The following is a 15,466-nucleotide window of genomic DNA, read 5'->3' as shown; positions in this document are numbered from 1 at the left end:
ATGAAAATAATTCCAAAAGAATGTTTAATTCGTACGGTTTCTTATACTTCTCTGTTGGATATATCAAAAAATCGACATTTCAAATTCATGCCACAATAAAAACGAATATTATCGTTTGCGTTATGGAATTTTTCGCATAATATTTATGCGTACTTATTGCAGAATCAATTTTTATAATTTTATTATTGAAATAATAATATACTGAGTGTGTATGTGTGTAGAAGAATTTATTTATATTATAGTCTACATTATTAACAATATTCACTTATTTGATTAACAAGTAAATTCATAAATGATAGTTATATTTGATTTTTATAATAACTATAAGAATGATGTACGGTGGATCTTAAATTATCACGAAACTTAAATGTTGTTTTTCCATTTTCTTTCTGCTTTTTTACTATAAATATATTGAAAATTGTATAAATTTTATTGTCTATTATTACAAATGCAGAGAGCGAAAAAATTAAAGATATAAGTTTTTCATAGATAAGAACGGGAATATATTTATGTCCGCCGATGCTCTAAAATGAACGCTCGTATCAGTGGTCGAAATTGCTCAGCCTTTTAACTTTCAATGGTGCAAGTTCTTCCGCGTCGCCGTAAAACGACGTTTTATTCCGTCGTCTTCAGCAAGCGACACCGCGTTTGGAGGTTTTTCATTTTTAATTACCCACAGTGTCATGAAAAGTTCCTGCTACTGCACGGAAGTTTTAATGGACGCGTTGACTATCGTTAACCCTTTCTTAAGTCGTTTGTGGAAGTGCCGCGAGACGCGCTGCGATTTCGAAACTTATTTGATTTCATTTCCGGAGACTCGTTTAGCCTGACTGTACATTCCTCTATCATAATTTAATTTTCAGCGTCATTTTCGTGCCAAATGCCATCACTGAAATATTCGTTCAATCCGAAAGCGATGAAATCCATTTTAATCGCCCAGAAGTAATAATTGTGATTTATTGTTTTTCCAGTTAAAAATATTTTCTGTAAATTTGCTCGGGAACAGGAATAGCTTCGAAATAACGAGGCAAAATTCGGAAGCAGTGATATATATGAATGCAGCAGATAAATCAATTAGTAAATTAGTACAGAATTGTTGAAACATTTTATTCGAAGAAATGTTCTCTCATTATTCAGAACGACGCGTTTGCTCTAGAAACTCTCCCTAGAGTCTTATCGAAGATCCAGGACTCTAGTCCTCGTTTCCACTGGCGTAATTGTTACACTTCGTATAAATGTATTAGCCCCGCGCATTTGTTTCACGCCTCTGCGAGTTCTCGAGAAGTCGCGTACTTTCCCCTTTTCTTCGCATCTCCAGGGACTTTTTTCGCGAACTCTGGCGAAAAGTGGCGGAGGAGAAAAGTTTCGGGCGAATTCAAATAGCGACTCGAGCAATTGCAAATGCAAGTTTATTCATAAAACTCATCGGGAGGTCAGAGAAATGTAACTTGCTGAACAGTTGCATAAGCGCCTTCGTAGAAATAATACAAGAAATGAATACTAATCAAATATTGCGTACATAAATTGGCAACAAATACGAAGACAATTAAATAATGTTGATTTTTATTTTTAAAAGCTTGCCAATCAATTCTTTTTCGATGTTCTTACTGATTATGATAAAAATGACTAGAGACTACACTTTTTATCTTAATCGCACACAAACAAAAAACGCATTTTTTGCGATTCTGTATAAGCATTCTGTATGATTCGTGTATAAACATTCGATTTTTCTGAAAAAGTCTACGTGACGCTTCTTCGAAGAAGCTCAGGGCTCTATTCCGCATTACTCGCTTCTGTATACATGCCGGGAGTTTGCTTCGGAAGGGGTGCTAACTGTCGAAGGCGACGGGGCTGCATCTTCGTGATGCCAGGAATCGTTGTGTGCGAGAGCGACGGGAGAACACGTCGGGGGGTATGCGAAAAGCGGGGTATAGAAAGTCCCTCGCTCTGCAGTTTTATGGGTCGTCCAGCTCCATCATGCGTCGTAAAAGTACAATAAAACCGCTGTTATACCGCGGAAAACTACCCGCTCTAAACCACTGCGTGCGACGGGCCCTAAAGACGAGAAAAAGAGGACCGGAGACGCTTGGGAAGACAGCCGAAACAAAATTGATTCTTTTATGATCGACAAACGCACGACGCAGAAGCTGCGCGAGCGATCTCTTGGATTTTCACTTAGATAGGTCGACGTGATACTTTGGCGCCTCTCTTCGAGGTCTTTACATTAAATTAGTCGTTTTTCAGCTTCAAACATTTTCTGTATAAATAATTTTCGAAAATTATATTCTTCCATATGTCAACTTTAACGATGTTCTCGTCTGTTTTCAGTCTTGTCCTTGAGAAACACGCAAGAAGAGGAACCGCCAGATCCACAGCTAATGAGACTGGACAATATGCTGATAGCGGAAGGTGTTGCTGGACCAGAGAAGGGCGGAGGTGCGGGGGCCGCTGCCTCGGCATCCGCGGCAGCCGCCGCCGGACCACCTGGACAACCGGACAACGCGATCGAACACTCTGATTACAGGGCTAAACTCGCTCAGATTAGGCAAATTTATCATCAGGAACTGGAAAAATATGAGCAGGTTTGTGTAAAAAAAATATATATACACTCACCCGAAAAAAAAGCGGTACACTGAAAATGTGGGAAAAATTCATCAAATTTCAACTGACGATAACTTCGTAAATAATAAAGATAGAAAGTTCTATAAAATATGGAAATGAAGCTAAAAATCTCTACTTTAAGAATCAATTTATTTCAATGTTGCAAAATAAATTTATTGAAAATGGCGGATGACAAAGCGCGAGCATGCAAAATTGAAAAATAATGGTTCGAGTTTGCGACGGTGCACGGTATAAACAAAAAATTGTAGCTTATTGGGATCAAAAGCGTACGAAAGTACAGAGTCTCCTCTTTAAAATGCTTTTTTATGCATCTCGATACGATGATTTTTCGCCGAGAGATTCGCATTTGAAGAAAAAGGCAGATTCTTACTTCTAGGCCTCTCACTTACAGTACAGTCTGCAAATCGTTCTCCAACGCGACGGTATACTCGTTCTCGTCCGTCTGAAGAATACAGACAAAAACGAGATTCGTCGCTAAAAAGAACGGTACTCCATTCTGCATATGTCCAGCCTGCATGCTCGACAGCAAAATTGAGTCGAGTTACGCGATGGCGACGCATAAGCGAAGGTACATTTGCTGGCCTGCGCGGAAAAAGACCGTGTTCCGCTAATCTGTTTCGAATAGTGTCAACGGATACATTACATTCGCGGACATCTCTTAAATTGTTTCGAATTTGAACAGCCGTTCGATGTCTGTCTCTTAATGAATTTAAAACAATAAATCGGTCATCGTTTTCATTCGTACAACGAGGACGTCCCGAACCAGGTCTTCTTTGGACAGAATTAGTCTCCAAGTACCTAGCATAAGCACGTTGCACGATTGACACTGATAAATCAAGTGCCTCAGCAACGTACCTTCGACTTCTCCCATCTTCAATTAACGCTACAACTTGAGCAGCTTTTTCAGGACTTATCGTCGCCATAATTGACCAATAATTTCAATGCGAAAAGATTAATTATTGTTTACTTTGACGAAGTCGTACGAATAAGTAACGCGTCTCGAAAGAAAAAGATCAAGAGAAATCAAGCACTCTTCTCGCAATGTGCGGTCGAGCATAAACAAAAAGTCAGGGCGAAGAAATCACAAAAGATCTGCAGACATCTCCTTCGGATGCAAAACAATTGATTGAAAAATAATGGTTCGAGTTTGCGACGGTGCACGGTATAAACAAAAAATTGTAGCTTATTGGGATCAAAAGCGTACGAAAGTACAGAGTCTCCTCTTTAAAATGCTTTTTTATGCATCTCGATACGATGATTTTTCGCTGAGAGATTCGCATTTGAAGTAAGAATCTGCCTTTTTCTTCAAATGCGAATCTCTCGGCGAAAAATCATCGTATCGAGATGCATAAAAAAGCATTTTAAAGAGGAGACTCTGTACTTTCGTACGCTTTTGATCCCAATAAGCTACAATTTTTTGTTTATACCGTGCACCGTCGCAAACTCGAACCATTATTTTTCAATTTTGCATGCTCGCGCTTTGTCATCCGCCATTTTCAATAAATTTATTTTGCAACATTGAAATAAATTGATTCTTAAAGTAGAGATTTTTAGCTTCATTTCCATATTTTATAGAACTTTCTATCTTTATTATTTACGAAGTTATCGTCAGTTGAAATTTGATGAATTTTTCCCACATTTTCAGTGTACCGCTTTTTTTTCGGGTGAGTGTACATATATACGTCACAATGGCTTGAAATTTATCCAAATTTATTACAGTGCATCTTGCACTTTTGTTTCTAAATTTTTTCGCACGACGAACATGCTGTCTTTGCGAATTTTATCTTGATCAATTCATAAATATGCGACAAATATGAAGCCGGGCCGATCGATCTATTAAGCCAAACGGGTTAAGTTTAACTCTCGTATTGATTTTCACAGCGTGCGGCGCCGCAGTCAAACATTTTTACGTTTGCGCGCGCGACGTTGCAAAATCCCCTCCTCCCACGAAAATTATTCATTCCGAGGAGAGAGCGAGCACGCTCGCTTTATGCAAATCCCGCTTATGAATATTATTCGCCGCGAGCGAACGGGGCCGCGCCATTATCGGCGCAGTATCGAATATTGAATTCGGGTGGCAGAATTACATCGGTCGTTTCATCGTCGTTCAACTTTGCGAACGGGAAAAAAGTAGGGGGGAAAGAAAAAGGACAAAAAAGAAGAATGGTAAAATAAACGAGTGCTGTTACTCATCCCCGCTTAGAAAACTCTCGGCAAAATGAAAAATTTAACGCGCCAGCCTCGCGGTTATCGTTGAGATCCGGCGGGTGACAAATTTCGGTCATCTCGTGGCGCACTATCAGCCGGCTCGATACTACCATCGATAATCTCTCCGCTCGTGAAATACAACAACGTCGACGAGAATTTATCGTCCACCGACAATCTCGCGGTCTCATTAAGGTACATTTATAGTATGCGACAGTTGGAGGAGCGAGAACAAGCGGATTTTCGCTGTAACGTGAATAAGAATCGAGATCATATGAATGTGATAAAACGTTGATAATAATTTTGCGTAATAATTTCACAATCTGCGGATTATTTTTTTCATAATGATTTTATAAACAATGCTGTTGAAATGCTAGTTTCAACTTTAAACGGTTTCTATGTATTTTTTATTAAAAATTTAATCATTTTTCTACAGTTTACATTTTATTAATGAATATTAATTATGATAGAAAAAAGATATTTTTTTGGACACTGTGCTTAACTTGGGCTAATTTGTAATCTTCGACTGGCGAGCATTTTGTGATCGTGCGAAACAGGAACTGATAAGAAAAAACAAATTATGCGTACTCGGCAGAAATGACCACCGTAGCTGTTTCTAGCACAGCGATTCGCGTGCTAATGAACCGAACCGCCTGCGTTAAGTAAAATCTTGCGTGCCGGACAGGCCGGTCCCTGCTGTATGTCGCGTGATACTGGTTCTTTCAAAACGACGCAAATCACTGCGCAAGCTATTACCGTGTTCGCCGCTGCGGAAATTCGGTGATGTTATCGCGAAGCGTTTCATTAAGAATACCTCTCTCCTTTTCGTCCCTTTCTTTTTAAATCGCAACTCTTATCATGATTTGGTTCGCCGCAATTCGATGATTTTTTAAATGGAACACCGCATTCAGCGAAATAAAAAAAGTAGAGTTCAATAGTTGAAATTTTGAATGCAAATGTTTGAAAAAAGTTGATGTTTGGAATTTTTCAGATATTTAAATATGATCTTCTATCGCATCAGTTCTCGAGATATAATTCGCTATGATGCAGAGACGACGCGAACGGTCCGTCGCGATATAAAGTTACGCGCACTCATCACCAATCCTTCTCATATCCTGATCTTTTTTTTCACAGAGATAAATTACTGATTATTCCGTTTGAAGGATACAAGTACATTGCTGTCGTAAAAAGCCTTACCTTCGTATGACGTCGCGTGTAATCGGTAATTTTTTCTATAAATAGGACCCACTCATTAGTCTTACATGCATAATTCTTCTTAACACCGCTCACGTTTTCGCCAACAGTTTTTCCCTTTCGCATACACTTACTCCCTGCGGATCTACGCGCGTCGGTGTATTGTATGTGTGTGTACACGCGCGCAGTGTGTGGGCCGTGTGCTTTAATTGCCACACCCGCTTCGACCCCATATTTCACCGTGTGTCAGCGGGCTTGATGTTTCCCCGCGGTAAACACGCACAGCCCCGAGGTTCAACAGCGCATTCATCAGGGTCGGATTAAAAAGACGCGCTATACTTTAGTGCAAAATTATTTGAATTTCATAATTTATCGGAAATATTATATCTTAAGTTGGAAGTGTAGAATTATCTTTGCACGGCCTAAAGTCAATAAGAACGCTTGCGAGCTGTCGTTGCTTAATTTACAATACTATATGACCAACGCAATGTTGATGTGAGACATAAAAATAATAATATTCTTAAAAACCAGCAATTCGTATGTACTGTATATACATTGCTCCCGTTTACCGCAAGTTATAAATGCTAATTTGACAGTCATTCTCTTAGAAACACCCTGGATCCGCCCCTGTAATGCATACACAGCTCTTTGCAGCCGCAACAATATGCATGTTGAGCGCACTGGAAACATATGCGTTTGCATGCACTTGTGATGCAACTTACGGGGGATGAGAGGGCACCGATAACGTGATCATTAACGAGTTTTAAATCTTCCCTCTCCGTATTTTCCGGCAAAGAATCTCATTTCTCTTTTTATATATATATATATAATTTGTTTAATTTGGAATGCACTTTAATAAAATTGTAATTTGGTAAAATTTACCAAACGTTTGGAACATTAAAAGTTACAGCAAGTGATGGTCTTTCATTAAATGCTTTTTAAGGAACAAAATTGTCAGAAAAATTTCTAATATTTAAAAAAAAAATATTTATAAAAAAAGGGAGCTAACTTCATCTAGATAGAGAAAATTTACTACAAGCACACGGTTTAAATATTTCGTCGCATCTGAAAAGTTTAGTTATTGGCTTAGTTAGCAGGCAACGTTGTCAGGACGGAAAGTTCGGCCATAAGCAAAATTTACTATTCAAATTCGGTCGACTCGCTGCATTAGGGTGAATGTCTGCCTGGCTATGCAACATGACGTGACAAGCACGAGAATAGAACCGCATCGGATTTTACGAGATCGCGTGATCACCGCCAGCTAACATCGTCTCTACCATGAATTTTGTCGGTACATGCTCGCCTTTATTTTACCCGATTTCCAACTCTGATTCCGACCGCGCGTGCACCACGTGCTATCTTATATTGTATCTTGGAAAAAAAGCATGTGGAATGCATCTTCTAGCGTTTGGCAAGGAAAGACGGTTTTTACGCGCGCGTAAATATTTTGTTTTACTGCCGTAGTAGCTATACAACTATACCCATGCGACTAGTACGATCCACCGTAAATCCTATTAAGTATAATTGTAAGAAGGAAATATTTTATGTTTTTCAAATTATTGTCATAATAATGAAAAAAATCGCCACTTTATCAACTATAATAAATTTGCGGCTAAGCGAAACGAAATCTTGGAATTATTTAAGTGTATAGCATTTAATCATTATGTTTCTAATTTTTTTTTTTGTTAAAGGAATAAATTAGATATCTTTATTTTTTTTTATTAGTTATTGTTATAAGAAATAAATAGAAGATACGGTGTCTTAAAATGTTTAATGCTCAGCGTTCGGTGATACTTTGCCTTTCGACAAGGCGAATTTTCTCACGACGTTCTAATTTTATTACGACTCGCTCTATTAATACGATCGCGTATACGTATCGCAAGAGTATAGAGACGAGCAAAAGTAGCAGCCTGGCTTCGCCAACGTTATGGAAATTCCAGCGTCGTGTGCATTGCTAAATATATCGACGCGCGGTTGCGCGCGTGCTCTCTTCGCGGTTAGAGAAACAACCCGGAGAATCCTTAATACTTGCATAATCGAATTTATGCTTGTGGCTGATTTATCGGAGAAAGTAGCATAGATACATCTGACTATTTTATAACTCGGTATCTCGAGTTTATGCCAAGCCGACGTCATGTTGCTCCGAATCGAAAGTGGCAGAAGGAAGCCAGGTTGCTCCAAATATGTGCAAATAAACAGAGTATCTCCGAATACATTCTGAAATAACGCGAGAATTAGTATTGTTAATTGCATTCTTCATCGAGTAGTCACTATTCAGTGTCGTTGACTTCAAAATTTGAAGAAATTTTTCAGAGATTAAAGAAAATTAGTTCAAAAGAATGCGGCTCTCTGCTTTTCCATCTAATTCAGCAACGTTTCTTCTTTTCTCTTCCCCTCTTCTGCAATAGTCGACGAGAACGGGTTGATCTATTCCACAAGTCTCGTGCGAAGAAAGGAACGAGGAGGAAGAGAACGAAGAGAAGCCACAAGGTGGATTGAGGGAAGAGAGAACGAAGGGAGAGAGGCAGGGCGGATCGTCGGCGGAGTGGAATCCATTTCGAAATTGCAAGCCACCCTGTTCGATCCCCTTTCTCCACCGCCTCTTCTCGTATCCCGATATCCTCCCGCGGTCTTTTCCCCGGCTTCTTTCCTCAGGAAAAGCCACTCCTCCTGCTCTACTCACCCCGCGTCTCACACTCTCTCGGGTTCTCTCCCTTTCGGGAGGTAGCATGCTCGTCTCGAATACTGATATCGAGCCAAAGTCCTTTTTCCCTTAAACCGAGCAGCCACCAGGAATAATGCATTATACGTACGCGTCCTTCGTCTCTCACTTCTTCCCTCGCTTCGTCGCTCGACTTTTCCTCTCACGCTCTGATCATAGTAATTTACTTCGTGTTCTGCCCGTCTCAATCCTCTTCCTTTCATCATCCCGACAAATTTCCAATGTACTCAAATTTCTTCCGAAACAAATTTTATGTATTTTTAATTAATTATGCCTCGACTATGAGCGTTTCAACTGTACGTTTCTTTTAAGATCGATCCAAAAAATTAAACGGAACACTCTGTTTTTCTCTGTTTCAGGCTTGTAACGAATTTACTACTCACGTAATGAACCTGTTGAGAGAGCAAAGTCGCACCAGGCCAATCACACCAAAAGAAATCGAAAGAATGGTCCAAATTATTCATAAGAAATTCTCCAGCATCCAGATGCAGCTCAAGCAGTCCACCTGCGAAGCCGTGATGATTCTGAGGAGTCGATTCTTGGATGCCAGGTCCGTATGCACGATAATAAATAAACAAAAATACATTTTATTTAATCACAGCAAAATTTAATAATCGCGTCATTTATTTATTTTATCGAAACTGGAAAACTATTCGATATAAATTTATACAATACGAATTAATTCTTGTTGCAGACGTAAAAGAAGAAATTTCAGCAAACAAGCGTCTGAAATTCTGAATGAATATTTTTATTCACACCTCAGTAATCCCTATCCGAGTGAGGAAGCCAAAGAGGAGCTCGCACGAAAATGTGGAATTACTGTGAGCCAGGTACTGTCCACTATATTTATACACATTATTTATACACGATAGAACTTACAGCTCATCGCATTTTATCACTAATTTTTAAAATAATTCAAAACACTTAATTTTTTTTTTTTAAATCGTGTACTTTGATTTTGAGTCAAAAATATTTTTTAATGGTTTGTTGAAAAAGAAATATATGGGGCGTTTATGTACACGAAAATCCTTCAACAAATTAATTAACATAAATGCTTAACTTTTTTTTGTTTACTCTCAGGTGTCCAATTGGTTTGGAAATAAAAGGATACGCTATAAGAAAAATATCGGTAAAGCGCAGGAGGAAGCAAACCTGTACGCAGCCAAAAAGGCAGCTGGTAAGTTCTATCTTCGTTAATGAGCGACGGGTGTTTCTTCACGAGTTTATTTCACTTACATCAAGAAAAATTTTGTAAGACTACAAAAATGCAAATAAGTCGCTCCAAGAGTATGTTTACGAATATTTCCATGATCGAAAAGTAATATAGATTATTGATAAAAATCGTATACGTACGTGAAAGCAATATAATTCATAAAATGTCTTCCGAATTATTTTCATATCGCTATCATCTCTTCTATTTCTCAATGCTCTCTCGAATTTATTATCCTTTCGGTACACTGTCGAATATTGTTAAAGAAAAATGCAGAGGTGTACCAAGATATAGACTGATGCTTGCAAATTGTTGAAATAATTAAAAAACGAATCATCCACGTGTCCTCATTATCTTTTTAACGCATAAACTTGGAATCAGGGTGGAGGAAATCTCATTACTGTAAATCATTAAACGGCTGAGTTACTGCTCATTGTTCAGCGCACCATTATTATTGCGGTTGTCGATAAATTATCGAGAGAGAATATAAGTTTAGCGACACTGATTGTGTTCTTTGACGCATAATACTCGGGTAAAATATTTTCGAAAATAAACCTCGAGAGTCAGCATCTAATTAAGAAAGTGATTACTCTGAATCGCAATAGTATCACAATAATTGGAATAAAAGGTTGATGCACGTGTCCTTATGTATCTTTTCAAAAATTTAAATTTTTGTAAATATAGACAGCAGGCAAAGTGTGATATTGATGAAATAATATCCAATTTTCTCGTTATATTCTGATAGATACACTTGTTTCACGTGCTCGTTTGCTAGTTGTTTAGATCTTCTATCTTCAGTCTCAGACACGATCTTCTTTGTCCTTGTGAAACTTTCACAAAAAATTTCCCGATTTATCCTAAAATTTCACGGGTTTGCAAATTCCACCCTGGTTACAATTACGCGCGCTTCGTTTAACTGCCGACGTGTCTCGCTTTATTTTGGTCGTTGGTATGAGATATTTATAACTCACTAATTATATGACAGAGAAAGGGAGAAAGAGAAAGGGAAAGAAAATGAACGAAGAACGCGAGCTAGAAGGCGAGAGAGAAAGAGTAGATAGAACGGGGATACGATGGAGATTCCGAGTTTCTCGCATTTCTTTTAGCACTTTCTGCATTTGTCTTTCCTCGACCACGTTCATAGCTGAAACAGCTCATGGTCCTCTTGTAATTAAAGAAATGAAATTCTAATGGCCTCGCTACTTTCAACCCTGCGAAACAACGCTCGTTTCGAATGGCGCGAAGGTTTTATATGATACTCGGCTTTAGAAATTGGAACGTTTATACAATCTGGAGCAAATTACGAGAAAGATAGGATTTCCGGCGAGAAAGAAATGTTACTTTTAACCGAAATGATTAACTTGTTTATATATAAAAGAAATAATGAATTATCCAAGTCCAATTTGCACGGACATGTTACGACGTCATAGCTTTAGTGTATCTCTGCGATAATTGATTAGATCTTTTATACATGGACATAGTTTATAATAAAATTCATTGTAAGCGTTACGAGGCACAGAAAGACGAAAAATTGTCGCTATGGCTTAAAAAGAATCTAAAAGAGCACGCACCCTTGAATCTTGTATGCACCGCGATTGTTTCTACAGCAGCTTTTGCAGGAGCGTCGCCGTATAGCATGGGCGGTGCCAGCCAGGGCACCCCGACGCCAATGATGTCACCGGCGCCTCCAGGAGGACCACAGGACATGGCTGGATATAGCATGGGAATAAACGGCAGCGATTACGGCTCGCAGCCATACAACGACGGTTCCATGGGATACGACCCCATGCACCAGGTATAGCCCATTCCTTTACAACACTTTTTATTTACACAGCCTCTTCTCGTTAGCCAATTCTGGGGTAGTTGACATTGCTCGCTTTCTAGAATCCGCATTCACTAAAGCATGCGCTTGTCGTAGAATCACGTAGTTAGACAAATACGCTGTGGCTCGGAAATCTGTGATAATAAGTAAAAAATGTTTGTTATACGCGTATCTCTAAAAATATGACTTTATTTATTCAAAAGATCTATATTTAGAACGGTATACATAAAAAGAAGATAATCGCCGAAATATTATTACAGTATAAAGCGTTTTATATAAATTTAAATTATCTTTTGACGAATCTTTTAAATATGATGGCAATGATACCATGATGTTTTGTCACGATATCTGGAACTCTTTCAACATACATTGTTCGATAATGTAAATTTTTTAATGCTATTAATTGTAAATTTTTATTCCTTGAATATTCATCTCTTTTTTTGTTCTGCGGAAAACACGCGAATGCATAAAGTTATTATCAAAGTCGTTGCGTAATCATTTCTATGCAGTTCCAAGCCGCAGCATTGCGTTCCAATGAATGCATGCGCATCTCATCTCCCGCATACTCACACTCACTACGAAAGAAAGAGGGAGAGAAAGAAAAGAGAGAAAGTTAGGACGGTATGGCGAGAGAAGAACAGAGAGAAACGGGATAGGATATTGATGAAAAAGTCTGCTTGAGCTTCTGGAAGGTGCGCGATACCATGTACAAAGAATCCTACATAAAACAAGCCGTATATGCGTAGAATACGTTATGGATCAGAGTAGTGTTTTTGATTCGAGAATGTTACGCGTTTTAATTGAATCCTTCTTTCTTCATTACTCTTAACTTGCCGATTTTCTCGAATTTTCATAATTTTTTTAGATTTCTCGGGATTCTGTTAACGTAATATTTTTGTGGTTGAATAATATTCGAGAGAATTAATTTATCTGAAAAAATGGAAATACGTAAACCAGTGCATTGATATGCATAAACCCTTTTACCCTGCATACGTGTGTGCGTGCAATCGCGCGAATGCGTTCGATTAGATGTGTGCGTGCGTTGCTGGGGATACATACTAACTGAATACACTGTTGCTAGCCCGTAAAGATGGACTCGAGGGCGCCGATAGTCGCGGTGCGACGGGTGTGTATAAGGGTGCAAGGGACTGCACAGATACATATACAAATACACATGTTCACCCACACAGCCTAGCAGCCAATAGCGCCAGGTTTGCTTAGTATGCATTGGAGTTGCTAAGTCACTTTTTAGGGAACCCTGCCTTTCTCACATATTAATGGAGCTAGTGGATGCACGCCGTTGCTCCTAACGAGACGCTAGCATTCCTGCGATGCAATGAAGGGAATTTAGACGAGGGATAATTTGCAAGGCTTGTTCGATGTGTCGTACCCGATAAAATGTTCCTTCGAATATCAATCTTCGATCAAATCCGTTTCAATTTTCTTTTCTTCGAATAAGCGATGTCGATTCTTTTTGTACAAATCATTTTGCAAATGATCTTTCTTGGCTCTTCTTCAACTTTGTGAATTTTCTGAAAAATATTTATAGTCTGAATTGGTTTTCACAATTTATCGTGCAATTCTTTCTCTCAATCCGTTTAAAATGTTAAAGACGTTTTTATTTATTAAATTTTTCAACTTTTTTTGGCGGAAAACATTTTATCGCAATTGCCGAATTAGTGTATGTACGTTAATTTCCGCTTTGACGTCGACTCACATGAGGATACATGTATCGTCTTGTGTTGCACTTCATTCTTCGAACGCAGTAAATCTCGTTGACATACAATTTCAACGATGTCACGTGGCACGGAGTGACGTTAAATTAAATTTGCGGGTAAACACAGCGAGCGGGAGTATTCGGTAAGCTTGGCAGAGGATTCCTGTAGGAATTTCTAACCGATGGATCCAATATCTGACATGTCGATACGTTGATCACTTGTCGATGTTGCGCTCCGACTACAATTTTACCATCGAATAAAAAAATCACTACATTCGTCCAATAAATTATTTGTTGGGAAACTTGTTCGATTCAGATACTTTTGATATGCGAAATTGTCAACAAAATTACTATTTGCAAGATTTCGATAATCAATCGCAACAATATTTTCTCCATTTTCTCGCGTTGACAAATTTTTCGTGGAAGATACTTGAAATTCGACATCGAAATCTGTTAAGATGGCCCGAGAAAGAAATTAATTTTATGCTTTGTTTTGTCTATCCTAAAAGTTCGCACAGGCCGGAGTGCCGCTCTACAAGGGTTGAAATGAAGCGACTAAAATGCATGCCCGTAGCCGTGCTATTCCGCAGTCTTTTCCGGCTTCAGTATGGTTCTCCGAACCATCTAAAGGAGTATTTTCTTCTTTATTGATCTGAAACGGAGCCCGCCTTCTTCCGTATTTTCTTGCTAGCGTTAAATTCCATCAGTTTTATCGTTCGATCGGTGCTTCTTCAATCCGATTCGAAAAGAAACAAATTTACGATGCAACAAATTGAGTTTCTCAATAGTTTCACAACAAACTCACGTATGTTGTAAAATATAATCTCTTCGTCCAGCCATCTTAAGTTTTTTTTTTTTAACAAAGAGAAAAAAAATAACATACAACATTTTTATTTATTTTGTTTCTTGAACGTGTTTTTTAGGGGTACAATTCGTATACTATTATTTTGCAATTTGTTCAATCCAAATTTATATTTTTGAAAAAGCAATGAAGCTTAGCATCAACAAATTCCACTCGCAAGTAACAATTCCAATTTGTCCGGTTGTTTCTTTTCGACATTACGTATCATCGTATACGTATAATCGAGTTTAATAGCAAAGTTTGCAACGATGACAAATCCTCTCTGCTGCAGCTGGCACTAACGCTGGCACTAATCGCAACGTAACAAATGAGCAATCGCTTATACACTCTTACATAAGCACAATGAGCCTCTTTTCACACGCCGGCCGACTGACTTTTAACATTTTGCACCGGTTCAAGTAATAATTCACTATTATTCCATAATTATTAATATCTTATCACCGCCTCGTTTTCGTCTTCGTCCTCCGTTCCTTCTTTTAATCTCGTTCTTTAATCAGCTGTTGGTTGGTACGTGGAATCTAACAAAATAACAATAATGATAAGGAACGCGGAACTGTGTTTGTTGCAACGCAGATCGAAACACAAAGCTTGTGATGAATTGTGTCGAAGAAAGCTTTATTTTTCTAATCCAGCTGCTTCCGGATTGCATTTTTGCTGCGCGCACTTTCCGACGTCGTATTAGAAGAACCTAAAGAAATGACATTTTGAGAAGAAAGACGGCGCATTGTCGCAAGCACAGTTCTGACATAAACGTTGCCTACCTATGCCTACCTGTGTTACTATCACGATACATCGGTCGTCTGCTGCGCCGTCTCTTCTACTCTCCATCACCTTGACGATCCACCTCGGGAGCTGCGAAATCACGTATGGTTCGCACCCGAAACAATTCCGAACGATGCGCACTCTCTTCTTATCGATCGATAAAAAGATTACGTTACGCAAATCTAAACGAATTTTTAACCAGCCACAAATCAGATTTAACTTTGAAAATATAGAAGATCGCAATCAGAGCAATTCCGGTAACAATTCTTAGGACTTAAATTCTGATCTGACGTGAGATGCTAAAAAACGCCAATCCGACTTGAGATCGACTCAATAACGTTTTTTCTTGA

At 38.6% G+C, this 15,466-nt stretch overlaps 1 protein-coding gene across 8 annotated transcripts in view; it reads left to right on the top strand.

Moving 5' to 3' along the window:
• Positions 1–15,466, top strand: part of exd (extradenticle) — a 62,553-nt gene that overhangs the window by 33,884 nt on the left and 13,203 nt on the right. For 6 of the 8 annotated variants that reach the window (XM_067355862.1, XM_067355876.1, XM_067355855.1 and 3 more), the window contains exons 3-7: positions 2,329–2,582; positions 9,103–9,293; positions 9,438–9,573; positions 9,824–9,920; positions 11,561–11,748. In XM_067355862.1, the coding sequence (XP_067211963.1) occupies positions 2,329–2,582; positions 9,103–9,293; positions 9,438–9,573; positions 9,824–9,920; positions 11,561–11,748 (866 nt within the window). Of the gene's footprint in view, positions 1–2,328; positions 2,583–9,102; positions 9,294–9,437; positions 9,574–9,823; positions 9,921–11,560; positions 11,749–14,986; position 15,466 lie in introns of those variants that run through there. The other 2 variants (XM_067355869.1, XM_067355860.1) reach the window with 2 other exon arrangements.

Source organism: Linepithema humile, chromosome 1 (genome assembly GCF_040581485.1).
Source record: "Linepithema humile isolate Giens D197 chromosome 1, Lhum_UNIL_v1.0, whole genome shotgun sequence".
In the NCBI taxonomy this organism is placed as follows: Eukaryota; Metazoa; Arthropoda; class Insecta; order Hymenoptera; family Formicidae; genus Linepithema; species Linepithema humile.
This window is presented reverse-complemented; position numbering and strand designations above follow the sequence as displayed.